Here is a 21,893-nt window from a genome sequence, read left to right as displayed (position 1 = left end):
GTACTGTGTTAAACTCTGGGTATACTGTGGTGGACAAAACTTAATGATTTCTGCCCCCATCTACAAATATATAGTTACATGTTGGCATACGAACTTGGAAGGAAACTTCAGTCAGTTTGAGAAAGTACAACAGGGGACGTAATTTCAAGCGAGAGTCAGGAAAGAACTCTCGGAGGCAGTGACAATTTGAACCGAGACCTGAAAATGGAAAGGGATCTGCCAGGTGGGGAATGAGTGAAGACAGATGTCGGCAGTGGGGCCAGCAGGTACAAAGGCTCGAGGCAGGAAAGGGCTTGCTGCCTCTTTTGAGGAACTGAGAGAAGGCCATGTGGCTACAAGGCTGGAAGCTTGCTTGAGACGAGGCTGGAGCAGCAGGCAGGGGTTCCCCAGCGGTGGATGGAAGCCCCTGAGGTGTCTGAGCAGGAGCCACACAGGGTGGACCACCCGGGCTGCTCTTGGAGAACAGACTGGAGGGGCAGGAGGAAATCAGACACTGTGTGGAGGCCACTTGGGCGGTTCTGGTGACAGATGGCAAGTGGCGGCGGTGATGGAGAAGTGATGGATGTATTGGAGGCACAATTTGGAGGTGGTACTGATAGGACTTGGAGACGGGGGTGAGGGGAGAGAGTGAGAGGGAGATGCCCAGCTGCTGTGCAGCTGAAAGTGTCCACGGAATTTCAAAAGCGTCTCGCGTGGGATCCCTATGCCTCTCTCAGGGCCGCCACCCAAGTCATGATGCAGATCATAGCTCCGCTTGTTAGTTTCCCTCCCTCCCGACTGTGTCTCTGTCTAATCACCCTGCGCTGTGTTATCTCCCAGGCCAGTGCCAGTCCCTGCAACTTCCCTATCAGCTACTGAGCTAAGCACACATTCTTTGCCTTGGCTTTCAAGGCTCCACAATGCACTTTTCCAGTCTTTCTGTCTACCTGCAGCAACATGAACTCCAAGCGGACCACTTCCTGTTCCTGGAGCATGTCACCACATGTCCCGCCTCGGCGCCTCTGCTCATGCTACTCCTGTCTCACTGCCTCTGTCTGCAGAAACCTTATTCGGCTTTCAGAGTTCATTAAAGGTCCAATCTTTAAACCTCATAAAGCTTTGGGACTCTCTAACGACACTTAGATTTCTGCCTGTTATTGTGGTCATGAGGGTCCTTAGCTCACCATCCCCTGCCCACTAACAGACTGTACATAATACTTTCGAGTGCCTGGCCCCATTACTCATACCGCACCATGGCCTCTGCGCTTCCAGGGTCAAGCACAGTGCCTCACCTACAGTAGGTACATTTCACTGCATTTATTTGGAACAATTCACGTTACCAATTATGTTAGGGAGCAACGAGACGCAAGTTGTTGAAGGGGAGAGGCTTTCCAGTAGCGCCTGCCAGCACCAGAGCTCACAGCAAAATTTATCTTCCACAAACCCCTGGCAACTGTACACAAACACCTTGAACAGAGTCCTCTGCCTCTTCAAAATACTCCAATGCAGCAGTCCTCATAAGCTTACCCTTTCCTTGAAGTACTGAATACTAAAAATTACAGCCTCTAACTCAGGATTTTTCAAACTACTTGTCGTAACTCATTAATGGAACATGAAATCAATTTAGAGGGTTGTAAATAATACTAACAAATAAAATGGAAAATAACTAAACACACTGCCTGTAGTCAAGTTCCTAACACTTTCAAATCCATTATACATCTATGTGTATACCGGGCCATGATGTAAAACCCATTTCTTACCATGGGTCCCTAGTTAAAAAGGTTTGAAGGCTGATGCTGGGGAGCCCACCCCAAGGTCAGCATGCAGAACTCAAGGAAAGCAAGATGCTAAGGAAATAGTAATGAGACTATCTAACTAAAACAGTAATGAGATTATCCCTTTAAAATATGAATGTCTGATATTCCTCACTCTTCCCTCAGGGTATCTGCTTTAACCCCAATTAATCCCGTTCGTAGAAAGTGAGTCAGAAATCATTTTGGACTTCTTGGTACTTCGAGCAAGGACTTTAAGTTCCCCAAGAGAGCGGTCCAGGAACCAGAAACTCCACTGCCTAAAGGCTACCGGTTTCTAGGTTACAACACACAGAAGTGTTAATACCTTTGTAAGAGTGATATATTTACAAGCACCATTCCTTCCATGCTCTTGTCAAGCATATCAATTTATGTTTGTATGCATATATTTAACCTAAATCTATCAAATACAACCCTATATATTCACATGGAAGACCTATGCCTGACTGGAGGCAACATGAACCCCAAGTAGATCTAAAAAAGAGATATGAGTCACTGAAGGCAACGGCACGTGTGAGTTAGGGAGGACACGGGGAATGGTAGAAGGGGCAAGGGGGCTCAGAAGTGTAGTAGATGCATTCATTACACCCATGTTTACGACTGTGATGATTGGTGGTAATGAGAGGATGAGGGCAGAGGGGTAGGAGATGGAGAAAACAATTTCCTAGACAACTGTATGCCCCGTAGTAACAGCGCTGTAGTCCACCAGGAGCACACAGGCTGGATTTGATTATGCCAGCACTAAAAGGACAGGCTCCCAGTCCTAATTCCAGCCCTAGCTCCACTTAACAGGTTGCCCTTTATAATCTGTTACTACTTGTGTTACATTCTCAATTTATAGCTGAGAAATCAACAGCGAGCTTTCTAATGAACGAAATGTAAACACTCTTAACTGCCAATTGCAGTTCCAACAAATAACTGGGTCAGAAACAAGGGTGAGGAAGTAGGAAGTTCAAAGTTGGTGTGATGCAAAGAACTCTAGATTGAGGGACTGATAAATGTGGGTTAGCTCTAGGTGACACTAAGCAAATCACACAATCTAAGGTCCCATCCACCTCTAAAATTTTACAGTTTTACAAGGGAGGGAAAAGGTGACCTGTATCGGAAAAAGGAAGATTATCTTGGTTTGATGTGTAGCACTGTAAATGACAATATTATCCAAGGCTGTTTAAATATGAATTCATGTCTCTCTCATTATCTAGATCTGGTAAACACCCTTAGGTGATATTACATGTCAGTGTCTCTACTGATGTTGGATAAATTCCAAATTTTCTTTTTGGCATTTAAGGCTTTCCACATCTGCCCAACTTTATCTTAAATTTCCTGTGGTTCAGATCTGCTAATGGCAGCGCTCCCTGCACCGTCCCACCCTGTTGGCTTAATTCTTCCGCACCCCTAATTTCCTAGCTGGAAGTCCCATAACCTTCATAAAACCTTCCACCTACTCAAATATTTATATATCAGCTCTTGACCTTTGAATTCCTTTAAGACTTTACAGCAGTCCTATCAGGTAGGCATTACTGTTTTCATTTCATAAACAAGAAAATTGAGGCCCAGAGAGCTTAACTGGTTCATCCAGGGTCTCACAGTTTGTAGGCAGCAGCAGGGCTGGGTCTGATTTGCTCACGTTCCAAGTCCACACTTTTTTTTCTTCATTGTGCCATGATGCTTCCGTGTATTAAAAACCATGGAGGAAAGGGGGAGGGTATAGCTCAGTGATAGAGCAAGGGCTTAGCATACATGAGGTCCTGGGTTCAATCCCCAGTCCCTCCATTAAAATAAATTAATTAAATAAAAACCTAATTACCTCCCTCCCCCCCCAAAAAATGACTGGTTAAAAAATTTAAAAAATAATTAATTTAAAAAAAACCCACGGAGGAAGGATGCAGTAAAAAAAAAAAAAAAAGCCCATAAACCAGATATAATACAGTCTGTTGTTATGACATAAACTCAGTTACACCACATCCTTTGAACCATGTGAGTAATAGACGCTTGGGGTAGCATGGATCGCTTTTAAGGAGTTGCAAGTTCTGTTTCCCAAGCCCAGTATTAAAACGATATTCCAGGATAAATGACAGGTGGTTAAGGGAAAAAAAGCAATATGGTACAAGAAGAAAATATTAGAAATGGGACAGAGATCAAAGTGTAATATAAGCAGACGATGCACAAAACAGAGACTCAGAATTAGTTAGAATGGAGTATGGGGGCTGAGGGAGCCCACAGGACTGAAATATCTAAGTTAGGGGGCCTGTGCCTGCCAATAAGAAGCGCGCGTGTCTGAGGGCTGATATTAACAGACAGCAGTACACATGGACAGAGAGTCGAACTCAAGAGAGAGACAAATAAGGACAGGTCGTGGGGACACAGGGTACAGCACGGCAAGATGAGAGGGCGGTGGCGCCGAATGAGGGGCCCGAAGGGTACAGCAGGGGTCAAAAAGAAAGGTGAAGAGGTGAAGAGGTTCAGAGGGCACAAGCGCCCCCAGACCCGAGACTAGACTGGCCCTCCTCTCGACAGCTGGCTGGTGTGTTCTCGGATTCTGGTCCACACCCCGCAAAGCCCTCACGGTGGCCCCGCGAAGAGGGGGAGGTCACGTCCCCGTCCCCCGGGACTCCGCAGGGGGTCCTTACCTAGAAAGATGGAGATGATGAGCCGCAGCGCCTGTTCTGACGCGCCTAGGGATGTCGACAACTTGTTAAGGCTCAGCTCCGGGAAGCCCCACCGCAGCACCCCTGCCAGCTCCGCCTCGGCTCCCACGTCCCCCTCGGCTGCGGACGCCATCTTAGCTGCGGGCGCCCCCCAGGGACCCCTGAGCTCCGCGCGCCCCGAATGTGGGCACAACGCTGGAGCTTCACCCCCAATTCCGGCCAGGAGCCCGCCCACGGCGTGCGCATTGGCTGCGGGCCCGCCCAGCGGCTCCAGGCCCAGCCGATCATTGGTCGGCCGGGTCAGGAGGCGGGGCCTCACGCAGCAAGGTAGGCAGGGGGCGGGGCTGAACGTTTGTAAAGCAAAGGTGACTGGGGCCGAGAGTGAGTGCGGGGCAGGCCGGGGGCGGGGCCTGGAATCGGGAACTAGACCTGCGATTGGAAAAGTCCGCAGCCGGCGGCGAGGTGACTGTACAACTCAGTTCTAATAGCTCAGGGGAGGAGTGTCCGGCCGGCTGGTGCGCTGCCTCCCCATTGGCTGAGACGGAGCAGGCGAGAGTCGGGGCGGGGGGGCGGCCGCCCGACCCGAGGTTACTCTCGGTCGCCGGCGCGCCGGGGTTACTGGGGCATGTAACTGGAGGGCGGGAATTCCAGTGCGGCCTCGCGGGCGCCCCCCAACGGCGCCTCCGGCAGTTCTTAAACCGTTAGACACGCCGCCTTCCTCCCAAAGGGTGGGGAGAGTCCAGCGCCCAGAGCCCCCAGCCCTCTTTGCCTGCTCCTTTTATTTCATGCATCGTCCTACATGAAAACGTTACCTTCCCCTGAGAGGCAATGAAATGAAGACACGCCGCTTTAATTCTTACTGTTTTCATAAAAAATTAAACTAGTTTGTCACTAAGTAATACAGGTTCAAGGTGAAAGTACAAAGAGGATTAGAAATTGAAGACAAAATAAAAGTCCTTTCTTCCCACCTTGCTTTCCATTCTTACTTCCTACAGGTAACCGTTCTGATTACACTAACAAAGATGTGTTGAGCACGTAGCACTTGCCAGGGCCTGTGCTGGACTCAGAGCCCAAAGCTATGGAGTGGGGATGATGCATAGTCATATAAAGCGTTAATGAAGGTGTAATTGCAAGCGAAGGGAAGTGCTCTGAAGGAAAGGAACAAGGTTCCATGAGAGTATGTAAACAAAGGACCACTAAGTTTCCAGTAATAACTGCAATTTATGGAGCATTTTTGTACAATTATAATTTATACTTGTATAGCACTTCACACTTTATACAGCACTTATATCCATATTATTTCAGTTAATTGATTATAAAAACAATACTTTATTTTCTCTTACTGACACAGAGGCTTTGAGAAATTAAGGAATTCACTAAGTTCCTTTCCCAGTAAGTGGCAGAGACAATTAAAACCTAAGTCTGGGTGGGAGAGTAAGTTCAGTGGTAGGGTGCCTGCTTAGCATCCATGGGGTCCTGAGTTCAATCCCCAATACCTGCGTTAAAAATAGATAAATAAACCTAATTACCTCCCCCCACCAAAACAAAACGAAAAACTCCAAGTCTGTTAAACTTCACTTTTGTACCCCTTTTGGGGAAGCAAAATTTAAGAAAAATTCAGAAAAGTCAAGAATAATAATATAACTTACCCCAGATTGAGAAACATCACATGTACAGCTGAGGAGCCTGGTATATCCCTTCCTCCTGGCATTTCCCTCCTTCCCAAAGTTGCCACCTTGCTGACTGTGGTACTTAGCAACCCCGTGGCTATTTTTATACTTTACACACTGCATATATCCAGAAACAATTAAAACATAGTTTTGCATGCTTTTAAATTTTCTATTTATGGTATTACAGTGAAAGTTTCATTTTGCAACTTGTTTGCTCAATATCCTTACTGAGATGTATTCATGTTTTTACAGGTAGCTCTAATGTAGTTGTTTTAACTGTGATGTAACATTGCACTGCATGATTATACCACAATTTTTCATGGTCATGTTGAGGAATACTTGGATCATTTCCTATTTATGTATTTTTTTCTATTACAAACATTGCTGCTGTGGTCATTCTCCTGTAAGCAACAGTGAAATTTTCTCTAGGGCTGTGACTCCAAACTGTTTTCCTTTTCTTTCTTTCTTTTTTTTTTTTTTAACTAACTGGGATCTACTGTAGGAAACACATTGCTATCCTGAATACACACATGTTCATACACTACGCAACAAATACGTATACCACTCACACCAAATACCACACTCCACACTACTGAACTATGTGTGTTTTCTGATCATTTCTATTCTAATTCATTTAAGAAATTGCTGATCCAGATCCACTAACTTGATATCACTACTTACTAGTTCATGATTCTCAGTGTAGAAAACGCCCTTCTAGGGCTGTGACCAGGAAGGGAGTTATGAGTTGTAAGGTGGGCACACCTTCAATTTTACTAGGTTTTGTCTAGTTGAAGTGTTTGGCTAGATGTTATTTAAGACCCTTAAAGTCTCTGATTGGCTGAATAAGTAAAATATATCTGTAAAAGCATCCAGTCACCTGGACTCTGTTTAAAAATAGAGAAAGTCAGTTTCCTTTTGTTTTATACAATTAGGTAACACATTTGCCCCTTCTGGCACCTCTGATATCCAAGAGCAGGGTGGCCATGGCAAGAGGCTGTGTCTCTGTTGACCTAACAGGTGCCTGTTTGCCTTCCCCCTCAGGGGTGTGACCAGCTACATTCCCTACATTCTTCCTACTGCTCTAGCCCAGCATGTTTCCCCACTTGTAAACTGGTGAGTGGGAGGAAATTAAGATTTATGGCCTCATACTTTATAATTAAGGGCATTCCAGGAGGGCTTACTAAGTCAGCTTCTGTGCTGATCCCTTGAGGCAAAGATGGGTAACAGACAGGACCTGCCCACAGGGAGCTGTGCATCTGGGGGAAGAGAGACATGGAAAGATAATCATAAAACAGAATGGAAGCATCTGTATAGAAATAAGCATAACACATTAGTGAACCTCTCCTCTCAGTACCGCTTTCCCTGGCCCTTTCTTTCCTTCTGTAGCGATGTCAGTATCTCTGTCTCCTTCTCCCTTTCCTCTGCCTCCTTGACCTCTGTTATCAGCAGGGCTTGCCACCTTAAGACTCCGTCCCTTTCTCTGAAGTTCCTGCCCTCTTTTTCCTTTCCCTCCCTTCCATTCTGGTGGAGAAAGGATCTGGTCAGAGTTCACGCAGTATCCTTGTGTGGGTTTACAGCGTCTCAACTCCCTTGCAGTAAGGTTGGGACCACGTGACTAGTTACCGCCGATGGACTCCAAGCAGAAATGAAGTGGCATTTCCTGGCCAAGGAGGTGTAGTGTGGAGCCAGCATGACTCGCTCCCCAGTTTTTCTCTTCCCTGGACATAGTAATCTGACAGAGGCCATGCGATCTGTGTGGCTTGGTATGAGATGCAGGGAGCCCCCCAACCTGCATCTTGCTCAACACTTAGCTTGAGTGAAAAATAAGGCTTTGTAGTATTAAACCTCAAGATTGAAGGTTACTGCTTTAACTTTCCCTGACTGATACACACCCACCAGTCTTCATCCCCATTAGAACCTGGTGTTCATTTTCACCATTTATGAAACTTCACACAAAGGCCACCAACTATTCCTTAACAGTTACAGGTACTCTCCCTGCTCTGTCTCATAGTTTTAATTTCCAAAAACTCTTTCTTTAGGTTGAGGTAGCACCCCCTCCCCCTTACCCTGCCAGCATTCTTGTTTTATGGATGCAATCTGCCCTACCAGCCTTCTGAGAACATTAATTGAGGATTTGGGGGGATTTTTATTTGTTTATTTCTATTTCTTCTTCTTATTTTATTCCCTGCATTTTTCCCTTTCCCTCTGTATTTCTGCTTTCTTTTATCTCTTTTAAGATGCTGACTGTCCTTTCATATACAAACAAAGCATTACAGAGCTGATTGTCTGTATGGGTTGTGGATAGAGCTTGTTGACTGGTGAATTTCCCTGAAAGGGACTGAGCTGGGGGCTCCCGTTTGGGTTGACAAACTTCTAAATGTCAGTATGTGAGGGTTTACTCCTTAGGTTGATTCCATCTCTCCAAGAGAGGAGTCTGCCAGTCTCCTGCTGGCAAGGTGTGTGCCTGTTTCTTAGCTCCATCTCTCCTCTGTTTCTTGCAATGCCTGATGCCTTTGGGCCCCAAGTTTCTCTATCCACTTTCTCAGAGAATGGAGCATTGATTCTCGGCTTGCTGCTGGTGGTGGGGGTGGGCGCTTACCTGGCTGTGCTGGGGGGGAGGGGGCTTGCGGGTCCAACTTTTGCAGTCTAGGCTTTCAGGCTAGTCCTCCCATTCTGGCTCCTCGTCAGCCCCTTCCTCTCTGCTGTATCACCGCTGCTCCCCCATCTCCTTCCCATTTGCCAAAACTGTGTTTCATCTGCTGGCATCTCTTCTTCCACTCATTTTGTTCCTATAGACTTTTACCTCCCCCACCCCCACCCCCCTTTACTATATTTTAGAAGGATTTTAGGCACAAGAGGCAAGCTAATTGGCCATTTATGAGACGTCTCCTTCTCAATTTTAAAAGTATTTTTCTAATGGTCTGCTTTAAAAAATACTTTCAGATAATCAATTTTTAAAAAACAGTTTTATGTCTTTAAAGAATGTAAGTAAGCTTCTGTATTACTCTGGATTCTGTATGTGTGTGTGTGTATATATATATATATATATATATATATATATACACACACAGTTGACTCTGAACAACAGAAGTTTGAACTGTGTGGGTCCACTTATATGCAGATTTTTTTTTTTTTTTACTAAATACATACTGTAGTATGACACAGTCCACACAGCTGGTTGAATCAGCAGATGCAGAATCACTGATATTTCATCTGCACAAAGGGTTGGTGCCCCTAACCCCTCACGTTGTTCAAGGGTCAACGATGTGTGTGTGTATATATATATAAAGAGCTGGCTAATGTGAATATAGGGGCTGAGATTCACGGTCTGCAAACTGGAGACCCAGGAGAGCCAGCCGTCTAGTCCCAGTCCAATTCTGAAGGCCTGAGAACCAGCAGAGCTGGTGGCATTATTTTCAGTCCAAGTTTGGGTCTGCAGGCAGGAGGAGACCAGTGTTCTAGCTCAAAGATGGGCAGAGAGCAAATTCTCCCTTCCTTAGCCTTCTGTTGTATTCAAGTCTTCCGAGGACTGGGTGAGGCCCGCTCACATTGGGGAGGGTAATTTGCTTTACCCAGTCTATATATTCAAATGTTTATCTCATCCAGAGACACTCTTACAGATACACCCAGAAGAATGTTTAACCAAATATCTGGGCACCCCATGGCCCAGTCAATTGACATGTAAAATTAACCATCACAAGTCTACCCCATGTCAACTTGGCACCCATACTCATCTCCTTAAACCAGACATATTCTCCAAATAAAGACAACCACAAGGTCAAAATTCTGGCTATTGTGATACAACCATCTTGTGTACAACTGAAAATGCACTAACCCCTTCCCCAGAAGAGGCAGTAAAGTCCTGGAGTGACTTTTACTCTTCTCCTGGATATCTCATGACTTAAATACTATGATGCAAAATTAAAAACACTTAAGTACTGTGATAGAAAGTCAATATATATTATGTTACATGGTAAGGGAATAAGAGAGAAAACAAAGATATTATAAATATATTCATAACAATAAGGAGGAGAACTGTTGATAGTCATAGTCCTTATGTAACTGGTCACGTGGTCAGAGCTGGCACTTATCACTATCGTCCTCTTCTTCACATTCTATATTTTCTTTGCCTTCAGCAAGCACCTTACTTGGTTGTGGTTCTTTACTTGGTGGAGTAACTCAAACCTTTATTTCTGAAGGGTCTGGGCTTTAGTAGTCCTGCCCATGGCGGAGAAGAAGTCCAATTTCCCCCTGGTAGCCAGGGTCAGTCAGCCCAGCCAGCACAGTAACTCCCCTCTTTGAACTCCTCATGCCTCTAAATCAACAGGCAAAGTGGCCAGGCAGCAGTCTTAACTTCGAATTTAAAGAAATCATTGCTGGTCTCCTGGTGGAAGCCTTCCTTCCTCTGAACCAAGACCTCCAGGCCAGCAGAGCATAAGGACACAGGCAGAAATGTTGCTAATGAGTTAGGGTTAGTAGTGAGTGCTGCCACTCCCATTCCCACCCTTTGATTCCTGGACCCATTAATCTTGGCTGTGAGAGAAATATCTCTATGCATTAGGTGCTGATTCAGAGCACACACAACCTTCTGGAGATCCTTGCCCCAGCACTGCAAAGTATTGCTCCTATAGGAGAGCAAAATTTGAGCCCAAAATGTTGCTTTGGCTTGTGGATTATTTACAGCTGAAAATAATCAAGACCTACAGGACTCAGGAAGAATCTTTGACCTTCCTCTAAACTGCCTAAAAGAATTTAGATAGAGGGCCTGTTCCTGGAAAAGAATTATCACCAGAGATGTCTGCAAAGAAAACAGGCTGAGTGTGGTGGGGGAAACGCCAGGCAAGGCCTAGAGACCAGAATCTGCTCTGTGTCCAGTGTCTCTGCACAGCCCAGGAAACATTTGTTTACCAAAGATTTGCTTTCCATTTCTACATGAATTTCCTTTCTCCCTTTGAGGTCCCAACCACCACCTCCACCGTCCTCTTTTGTCTTTAGCTGCAGATGGTATTTAAAGTGAGGATTTCAGATCATTTCGGTGAGTCACTCAGTTTTCCTGGGTCACTTCCATGTTTACTTGTTAAACTTTTGTTTGATTTTCTCCTGTTGTTTGTCTTATGTTAACTTAATTCTTAGACCAGCCAGGAGAACCTAGAAGGATAGAGGAAAATTTCTTCCTTCTCGAAACCCCCTCCCACATGAAACCACCTGGGTAAAGGGGAATTTCCTCTTCTTTCCCCTCTTAGTTCTTTCGGCTGGCAATTAAAATGACAGAAGGCAGATTAACAGGAGAAAATCAAATTTATTACATGTGCATAAGAATTCCACATAAGCATTTCCAAAGCATTCCCCCCCCCAAAAAAAATCCATGTAAGCAAATTCCAAAGACAGCAAGGCAAGATGAGATATATATATACAATTCTGGGCTAAGGAGAAGGACGCTGGAGTCTGTCACTTCAAAGGAAAGTAAGATAATTCACAGGAAGATAAAAAGAGTTAATATTTGGTAAAAAAATCCAAAGACAGTGGGACACAGAGAAGACTTTGATCAAATGAGCTTAGGTTCCTCCTTGTCTATCACACTTAATTCAAACTTTACTATACTTATCTATGGTGATAGTGCCTTCCTGGGACAAGCCTCTTATCTTAAATTCTTTGGGGCAATAAAGGGGTAGGGTTGTTCAAATATTCTTCCTGAGTCCTTTGGACCTTGCTTCTTTTCAGCTCCAAATAATCTATGGGCCAGAGTGTCACATCTTGAGGTGAACCTGTCCTAAACCCCATCACCACTTAGCTGGCTCTGGAACTGTCTTCAAAAGTCTTCAAAAGCTATCAAGCCAGCTGCTTCAGGATGGTGGGGAACATGATAAGACCAGTGAGTCCCATTGGAATGGGCCTACTGTTGCACTTCTTTTGCTGTGCAGTCGGTCCCTTGAAAAGAAGGATTGCTATCCATCCATGATGATGGATAAGACATTCTTTAAGTCTATGCATGATGGGTTTGGCAGAGCATTGCATACAGGGAAGGCAAATTCATATCCAAAGTGTCTAATTGGAGTAAGAACAAAATGCTGGCCTTCCATGGTAGAAGCAATTCAATGTAATCAACTTGCCGCCATGTTGACTGCCCCTGGGGAATAGTGCCAAACCGGGGTCTTAGTGTTGATCTCTGCTGTTGGCAGGTTGGACATTCACCGGAGCCAAGCTGGCCTTGGTGAATAGAAGTTCATGTTGCTGAGCCGATGAATAATCTCCATTCTTACCACCATGACCACTTTGTTCATGAGCTCATTAAACAATGATGAGTGGCTGGGAAGGGGCTGATTGGTATCCACAGAATGAGTCATCCTTTCCACTTGATTCTTGAACTCCTGCTCTGCTGGGGTCATGCTCTGGTGAGTTTTCACATGGGACACAAATATCTTCACACTTTTTGCCAATTCAGAGAGGTGTACTACATACCTCCTCTCCAAATTTCCTCATTACCAGTTTTCCAATTGTGTTCCTCCCAAGTGTCCAACTATCCAACTAAACCATCGGCTACAGCCCATGAATTGGTCTATAATTGCACATCTTGCCATTTCTCCTCCAAGCAGAGTAAACAGCCAGTTGCACTGATCTATGATTTGCCCCCTAGGATTTCCCTTTCCCACAGTTCTTCAGAGCTGTCCCAGAAAGTGGCTGTCCACATTCCAGGGCTGCCTGCAAGGCGCCAAGCAAGTCTCAGAGCCACTCTCACTTGTTCTCTGAATCAGGGGTTTTTAAACGGGAAGAACAGAGGAGCTGGGGTCAATCATCTTAATCACCTGCAGTCTAAGTGTCTTTGTTCTGGTGATGTGCGTGGGGAGGGGTCCACCCATGTCAACGTAATCTATAAGGCCATCTGGCCCTGGGAAATAATCTAGAACAGCACCTAAACAGTGATGCTTGTCAGAAAGTGTGGCTCAAGGTACCTGATCTTCATTACTCCTTACCGATTAGCAAACACGTGATCGAATAGGTCTGGGCTGGGACAAAAGGGAACAAAGGAGGAATGGGAAAGATGAGGACAGAAATCTGGGCATTGGTTTCAATTATAAATGAGTCATAGGACTCGGTTTTACAAACCTACCTGCCACTGCCACTTCAAACATCGCCTGCCGAATCACTTGCACCACATGGCTGAGCAGCTTACAAAGCAGTCCCTGGCCAGTTGCAGGGTCTTCCCTTGTTCTCATCGCCACTAAAAACCAGCAGCTTTACTGGAGGAACAAACCCAAAGGAGGACTATGTTTCCTCCCAAATCCAGAGCGGTCCACCAGGCATTGTGTCTCTTTTTTGTTGGTAGGAGAAGCCAGATGCAACAACTTATCCTCTACCTTAGAAGGGATATCTCAAGATGCCCCATATCACTGACTCCTAGAAATTTCATGGAGGTAAAGGTTCCTGAGTTTGGTTGGTTTTATTTCTCATCCTCTGCATACAAATATTTTACCAATGAGTCTTGAGTAGTTGCTATTTCTTGCTCACTAGGTCCCATCAGCACAAGGCCATTGATGTACTGGATGAATGTGGGATCTTGTGGAAGGGAAAGTGATCAAGATTCCCGAGATTATAACATAGGTGGGAAGGTTAATATGCCCCTGAGGTAGGCAGTGAGTGAGGTAGGCAGCAAGGTCTACCGCTGGACTTGCCAGCTGCAAGAAAACTGCTCTGGTGATCTTTACTAACAGGTACTGAGAAAAAGCATGTGCCAGATCAAGAGCAGCGGAGCAGGTACTGGGGGATGTGTTCATTTGCTCAAGCTACGGAAGCACATCTGGTATAGCAGCGGCAGTTGGGGTCATCACCTGGCTGCACTGATGATAAGCCACTGTCATTCTCCAAGATCCATCTCTCTTCTGCACAGGTCAAGTAGGTGAGTTGAATGGGGAATGATGGAGATGATGCAGGAAAATGGATGTGGGGTGTGAGGAGGGTTGAGTCCCAGGTCTCAGTTGAGCCCCTGGGACTTGCCCTGCCAAGTGTGGGTCCTTGGCTTCGCGCAGAAAAGAATTCAAGTGTGAGCCACCGTTGAGTTAAGGTAGATTTATTTAGAGAGATACATACTGCATAGAGTGTAAGGCAAGAAAAAGGCAAGGGAAGAGGTGTGGGAATTGGGTGCTCAGGTTAAAGTAAAAGTAGGTACACACTCCATAGACAGAGTGCGGGCAGTCTCCAAAGGGGGGAGAGAGTGCAAAGGGCCACTAGGCGTGGTGTTGCCACTTTTTGTGGGCTCAGTGTCTTCACGTGCCTACAGGTGGGATCAATCCAACTGTCCTGGGGAAGGGACTGGGATTACCAGGAATTGGGCCACTGCCCATTCTTTGGCCTTTTGCGGTTAGCCAAGGGCCTGTCATGGAGCCTGCGGGCATGTTATTTGATCCCGCCATTACAATGAGCACATAATGAAGCTCAAGGTCTACTAGAAGTTAAACCCCTTAATCCTCAAGGCCAACCAGGAGGTAAATCTTCCACCATTTTGGTTGCTGTCATTCCTTGAGTGGCTGTGCCCTGCCTCCTTCCCTCCTGTCTCAGAAATCAACACCCCAGTTCCATGGGGAGAGAAGCTCCTGCACTCAGGACCCTTCCAGTCCTTACTCTATGTACCCCTTAATCTGGCTGTTTATCTGTGTCCTTCATAACATCCTTTGTAATAAACTAGTAAATAGAAGTAAACGTTTCTCTGAGTTCCGTGAGCTGCTCTAGCAAATTAATTGAATCCAAGAAGGGGTTGTGGGAGGCTCTGATTTATAGTCAGTTGGTCAGAAGCAAAGGTAACAACCTGGACTTGTGATCAGCATCTGAAGCGGGGGACTGAGTCTTGTGGGACTGAGCCCTTAACCGGTGGGAGGTAGATAGTTTCAGAATTGAGTTAAATTTGTAGGACTCCTGGTGAGTGTTAGCTGAGAATTGGAGAATTGCTTGGTGGTGTTGGAAAAACATACACCAGAAGCAGGAAGAAGGACCAAGCAGAAAACCCAGGGGGAATATTAGAATTTACAGGACAGGCAGAAGAGCTTGGAGAAGAGCCTGAGAAAGCACAAGGAGTAAGTAGAAAATCAAGCAAGTATAATAGAAAAACCAAGAGAAGACACAGCTTGAGGGCAGAGGAGTGCCAATAAAAGATCAGGCCGAAGAAGCGGCTGCTGAGATCGCTAGGAAGCTGGAGAAACTGAAGAAAAAATGCTTGAAGAAGAAGAAATGGCTGGCTGCAATCGCAAACAGCAGTAGTACTCCGGAAGAGTGTGAGGAGACAAAGAGAAGCAAAAGCCCCAGGAGGCTCCTCAGGAGAATGGAAGACCCATCTTTCTCCTTCTCTAAACCCAAAAAAAGAAATCTTTTCCCAGGAGGAGCTGGTTAGTAGTAATCTTCAAGAGACAGCCGGCCAAGAGGAAGACATCTTTCCCCAAAGAGGAACCGCTTGGTGACCCTGAAGAGTCAGGAAATAAAGAGGGTCCCCAAGAAAAAAAGGAAATGCTCCAAGGAGGAACCACTCAGCAGTGGGCCTGAAGAGGGCGCTGCCAGCAAGAGCAGCGGCTCCACGAAAAAGAAAAAGCTCCAAAAGCTATCCCGGGAAGAGCAGAGCGGCCAGCTCCCTGGTGGGGCGGGCATAACGTGCACAGACACTTCCCAACCCAGCCCCTGTATCCCAGTACAAATAGGAACAAATTAAAAAACAAATTAAAAAACATTGGGCCCTGCAAACCAAACCCAAACCCCAAAGTCAGTAGAAGAAATCATAAAGATCAGAGCAGAAATACAGACAAAAAAAAAAAAAAAAAAAAAGAAAGAAAGGGTCAGTGAAACTAAACTGAGAGCTGGTTCTTTGAAAATTGAACAACACTGACAAACCTTTAGCCAGACTCATCAAGAACAAAAGAGAGAGGGCCCAAATAAGTAAAGTCAGAAATGAAAAAGGAGAGGTTACAACTGACACCACAGAAACACAAAGGATTAGAAGAGATGACTACGGACAGTTAGACATCAGTAAAATGGAAAACCTGAAAGAAATGGATAAATTCCTAGAAGTGTACAATCTCCCAAGACTGAATCAGGAATAAAGAGAAAGAAAATATAGACAAACTGACTCCCTACCTGTTGGTGAGGGCACAACCCTCATGACCTAACCACCCCGCAGGCTCCAGCTTCCACCACCACCCTCACATTGCGCATTCGGATTCCAACAGGTGAACTTGCAGGGGAGGGGCGGGGAGAGGGGTGGACACAAACATTTAGATCAGATCAGTTACTGCTCCTTTTCTACACTTACTTTCTTTTATTTTTCCCCCTTACATTCACTTTATTTCCTCTGATGTAGCTACACATTTTTTCTTACGATTTTACTACATCAAAAAAGTATGTCAATAAACAATCACGTCTTAGTTGTATTGGACAATACATGAATTGGTGTTCTGGCGAGCACTGCTTGCACTTAGAGTCTGTGCCAACAGTCCAGACCCTCTGTGTGCTGCAGGGATGGGACCCTCCCTCTTTATGCCTGATGTTTCCTTCCGGGAGCGCGTCCGGCAGGGAACCTGGGTTCTGCAAGCGCTGCGCGGCACTAGGGAGACTCTAGCTTTAATTCCTGAGCGCCTGGCTAAGGTAGGGAGTGCTAAACTGCACTCTATTCTTCGTTCAGGGCCCAGGAGGAAACTGGAAAGTCTGACCTTGAATTCAAGTGGCTTGTTCAAAAGTTTAAGAGTGGAAGATTCTCAAAAAGTGACTGGGTGGGTTTCAAGGTGATAGACTTACTGTAGGTAAGCGTGCTGACATTGCCTGTGCCCTGAAGTCACCCTAATTTGTTATTGAAATTAAAAAGTGGAACAAAGACTAGTGTCAGGGCATCTGGCAGGGGTATTTGTCCTTAACCCCTGCTCACAGGCTTCAGTCACAACCTCCTTTCAAGGATGCACTGAGGGTATTTTTTTCCAGCTGAAGTTAGCATGGGGATGGAGGGAAAGCCTCATCCAGGAGGAAGGATTTTTAGGTCTCAGTGACTCCATAAAAGAGGCAGAAGCCACAGAGACCCAGGCTTGAAAACGTCTGCCCTCTTTGCACTGCAGAGGCTGGATTACTATACAGAGCTCACCCACCAAAGCAGCTCTGGGTGCCAGACCCTGGGGGCCCCAGAGGGGAAATAGAAATGGAAACCTTCTGCATAGGAGGCCCCCCATATGGTAAGAATGTCAAAGTTAACGTTTAAAAAGAGGTTTCTCCTATTGTGCTTAGGTTCACATGATATGGATTCTGAACAGTCATAAACTGACTGGCATCAACGTGAGGTCAGAAACTTAGATTTTTCTCCTTTCCTCAGGCACTATTAAATTTCTTCCTCAGTCTTTGGGCTTTAAAAACCCCCCACTATTTATTTATTTATTTACCCATTAAAAAGAACTGAAGTACAGTTAATTTGTAATGTTGTGTTAGTTTCACATGTACAGCAAAGTGATTCAGTTATACATATGTATCTTTTCTCTTTCAGATTCTTTTCCATTATGTTAATTATAAGATATTGAATATAGTTCCCTGTGCTATACATTTATCTATTTTATATATAGTAGTATATATCTGTTAATTCCAAACTCCTAATTGATCCCTCCCCTCTAAGTGTCGGGTTTTGGAAATACAATTTAAATTTTTCCTGGGACGCCTACTTTGGGGTCTGGGGATGGCCTGTTTTCTAAATTTTGTGGTGGTGGGGCTCTGAAGTTGCGATATTCTTGTGTCTCTTGAACTCTTTGGAATTTTCTTTTTCTTTTTTTTTTTGTACTTTTTTTTTTTATTGAGTTATAGTCATTTAACAATGTTGTGTCAAATTCCAGTGTAGAGCACAATTTTCCAGTTATACGTGAACATACATATATTCATGGTCATTTTTTTTTCACTGTGAGTTACCATAAGATCTTGTATATATTTCCCTGTGCTATACAGTATAATCTTGTTTATCTAGTCTACATTTTGAAATCCCAGTCTGCCCTTCCCACCCCCTGCCCCCTTGGCAACCACAAGTTTGTATTCTCTGTCTATGAGTCTGTTTCTGTTTTGTATTTTTTTTTTTTTTAGATTCCACATATAAGCGATATCATATGGTGTTTTTCTTTCTCTTTCTGGCTTACTTCACTTAGATTGACATTCTCCAGGAATATCCATGTAGCTGCAAATGGTGTTATGTTGTCAGTTTTTATGGCTGAATAGTATTCCATTATATAAATATACCACATCTTCTTTATCCAGACATCTGTTGATGGACATTTAGGCTGTTTCCATGTCTTGGCTATTGTAAATAGTGCTGCTATGAACATTGGGATGCAGGTGTCATTTTGAAGTAGGGTTCCTTCTGGATATATACCCAGGAGCGGGATTCCTAGGTCATACGGTAAATCTATTCCTAGTCTTTTGAGGAATCTCCATACTGTTTTCCACAGTGTCTGCACCAAACTGCATTCCCACCAGCAATGTAGGAGGGTTCCCTTTTCTCCACAGCCTCTCCAGCATTTGTCATTTGTGGACTTTTGAATGATGGCCATTCTGACTGGTGTGAGGTGATACCCCATTGTAGTTTTGATTTGCATTTCTCTGATAATTAGTGATACTGAGCATTTTTTCATGTGCCTATTGATCATTTGTATTTCTTCCTTGGAAAATTGCTTGTTTAGGTCTTTGCCCATTTTTGGATTGGGTTGTTTGGTTGTTTATTAAGTCTTATGTGCTGCTTATATATTCTGGAGATCAAGCCTTTGTTGGTTTCATTTGCAAAAATTTTCTCCCATTCCGTAGGTTGTCTTTTTGTTTTACTTATGGTTTGCTGTGCAGAAGCTTGTAAGTTTCATTAGGTCCCATTTGTTTATTCTTGCTTTTATTTCTATTGCTTGGGTAGACTGCCCTAGGAGAACATTTTTGAGATGTATGTCAGGTAATGTTTTGCCTATATTTTCTTCTAGAAGGTTTATTTTATCTTGTCTTGTGTTTGTCTTTGATCCATTTTGAGTTTATTTTTGTGTATGGTGTAAGGGAGTGTTCTAGCTTCATTGATTTACGTGCTGCTCTCCAATTTTCCCAACACCATTTGCTGAAGAGACTGTCTTTATTCCATTGTATATTCTTGCCTCCTTTGTTGAAGATTAGTTGACCAAAAGTTTGTGGATTCATTTCTGGGCTCTCTATTCTGTTCCATTGGTCCATATGTCTGTTATTGTACCAATACCCTGCTGTTTTGATTACTGTAGCTCTGTAGTATTGTCTGAAGTCTGGGAGAGTTATTCCTCCAGCCTCTTTCTTTTTCTTCAGTAATGTTTTTGCAATGCTAGGTCTTTTGTGACTCCATATAAATTTTATTATGATTTGTTCTAGTTCTGTGAAATATGTCCTGGGTAATTGGATAGGGATCACATTAAATCTGTAGATTGCCTTGGGCAGTTTGATCATTTCAACAATATTGATTCTTCCAATCCAGTAGCATGGGATATCTTTCCATTTTTTTAAGTCTTTAATTTAGTTTTCTGTGTATAAGTCTTTCACATCCTTGGTTAGATATATTCTTAGGTGTTTTATTACTCTGGGTGCTATTTTAAAGGGGATTGTTTCTTTACTTTCTTTTTCTGTTGATTCAGCGTTAGTGTAAAGAAATGCAACTGATTTTTGAACGTTAATCTTGTAACCTGCTACCTTGATGAATTCTTTGATTATTTCTAGAAATTTTTGTGTTGATCTTTGGAATTTTCAAAACCAAGCTCCGGGAAGGCTTGCCGTAGCACTGGTGTGGTCTCTGACCCTGGTGGGAATGCACTCGTTCCAGCCCAGGCTACAGCTACTGAAAGGACCATGCTTCTGCCGAGGCGTTGGAAACCCTGTAGCTGGGACTGAACTGAACACAAATTGGGACAGGTGGTTTTGTGACCTAAACTGAAATACTTTGAACTTCAGTGATTTTAGACTTTAATGTCTTTGAAATTAAGTTTGCAATGGAATTTGAACTTTAATTTTGGAGTTTCATAATGGGAGGGTTCTTTTATTGTTCAAATTTGTGACACCCCTTTAATGTTGGCATCTTATTATTGGAATGTCTTAGCACCATCATTTATGCAGAGGTCTGACAGCTATCTTCAATGACATGGCTGGATGAAATTTGGGATGGGAAATGCAACAGGAAGGGAATTTCCAGCGGCATAGGACATAGTTAATGCTAGTGGATCATTCGGAATAATTTTGGGGGCTTCTGGGGCTGGTGGGGCTGGCGAACACAAGAGTGGTTGGTGCTGGGTGAATGGACTGCCCTAATGAGAGTCCTAATCTCGTCTCCCAGGTACACAGCCACATCCTTGGCTGATTATCTGCTTAATTGTCAAACCTAGCAGGTTAAAGAAAAAAGCCTTGAGAATGTTAGGGAGAAATGTTTCCACTACCTCTGATATGCTTTCCCTGATGGAGAGAGCTCTGTGGTATGACTCTCCGTGCCATCACTTACTTTGCCCTGGGCAGGTGGAGTGACATCTAACTGGTAAAGATGGGAGGGGATCTATGATAAAGAGTACCTGGGCCCTTCTTCCTCTTGGGAGTGAGATGTCTACAGGGACCATATGTTCTCTCTTTGGGGAGGTCTCCCCTGGCCTACCATTGCCTGTGCCTCAAAAGATAATTCTGTTTAATTCTGGGTTGGTTAGCCACCATTTGGCTTTTACACTAGGCTACTTCCTCTATCTTGGCCTTTATGGGTTTTAAAGAGAAGATTTTGGCCTCCATTTACTGCTTTTTAAAAATTGTTATTTTTATTTTTTGGCAAGGGGTAGGTAATTAGTTTTAATTTTTGGAGGAGGTCCTGGGGATTGAACCCAGGACCTTGTGCATGCTAACCATGCACTCAACCCTTGAGCTATATCTTCCCCTCTGGTGCTTTTGTTTTCTCAGTTTCTCTAGAACTTGGAATGGGAAGAGGGAGGCTATTATCCAGCCCCTTTGGAGACTCTAACATTGAGAATATGAGAGTTACGACTCTGAGTAACACTAGTGATTTTTTTCTAAAATGCCCTATTTGTATTGAGGGGAGAAGGCGTAGCTTGAGTGGTAGAGCACATGCTTAGCTTGCAGGAGGTCCTAAGTTCAATCCCCACTACTTTCCCTAAAAATAAACCTAATTACTTCCCCCTGCAAAATAAAATAAAATGCCCTATTCATATTGATGTATGTGTGTGTTAGTTGTACTTAATATTAACATGTAAGGTTCTAATTTCTGGTTTGTATATCCACATTATTACACCAGCGTGTTGCAGAGCACCCTGTGGGTGACAATAAGGACCAGCGTTTTTATGAATCCTCACAGTACTGGGCACATTCGGTAACATGGCACCTGCTCTATCAAGGCTGTCACTGTAAGTGTCTTGGCTTCAGTCCTTGATGAACTGGGGAAGGAGGCAGGGCCCAGAGATGCCATTACATGTGTGATTTGTTGTCTCCTCGAGGTTTAGAGAGCAAAATAAAATATTTCACTTGGATGGCAAAATTGAAGAAGGGAGGACAAAACGTAGGTGTGGGTAGGAGAAAGTCACCGATTTTTCTGGTGAGTGTTGAATTCAGAAGGAGAAGGAGAGGAAGCCCTGGGCAATTTGGTAAGATTTGGCTCTTTCTGTTTCTCCCTGTATATTGAAGCTTGGTCCGAAGCCTTTGTGGAAGAAGTTGCTGGTACGGCTACTGTCGGTGTTTGGAGATGAAGTTATTATTGTTTATCTATTAAGTGGTTACTGAGTGCTGGATAGATGCTGAAAGCTTAGCAT

General features: G+C 44.3%; 1 protein-coding gene and 1 pseudogene across 1 annotated transcript in view; one reads left to right on the top strand and one right to left on the bottom strand.

Annotated features, from left to right (window-relative positions):
- The window catches only part of LPCAT3 (lysophosphatidylcholine acyltransferase 3), a 29,428-nt gene extending 24,759 nt beyond the window's left edge, over nucleotides 1-4,669 (bottom strand). Inside the window, exon 1 of the mRNA XM_032473371.1 lies at nucleotides 4,421-4,669. Coding sequence (XP_032329262.1) covers nucleotides 4,421-4,571 — 151 coding nt within the window. The 5' untranslated portion in view covers nucleotides 4,572-4,669. The remainder of the gene's footprint in view (nucleotides 1-4,420) is intronic.
- LOC102516383 lies at nucleotides 4,620-16,317 on the top strand (annotated as a pseudogene).
- Nucleotides 16,318-21,893: the final 5,576 nt, after the last annotated feature.

Source organism: Camelus ferus, chromosome 34 (assembly GCF_009834535.1).
Source record: "Camelus ferus isolate YT-003-E chromosome 34, BCGSAC_Cfer_1.0, whole genome shotgun sequence".
NCBI classification, from domain to species: Eukaryota; Metazoa; Chordata; class Mammalia; order Artiodactyla; family Camelidae; genus Camelus; species Camelus ferus.
This window is presented reverse-complemented; position numbering and strand designations above follow the sequence as displayed.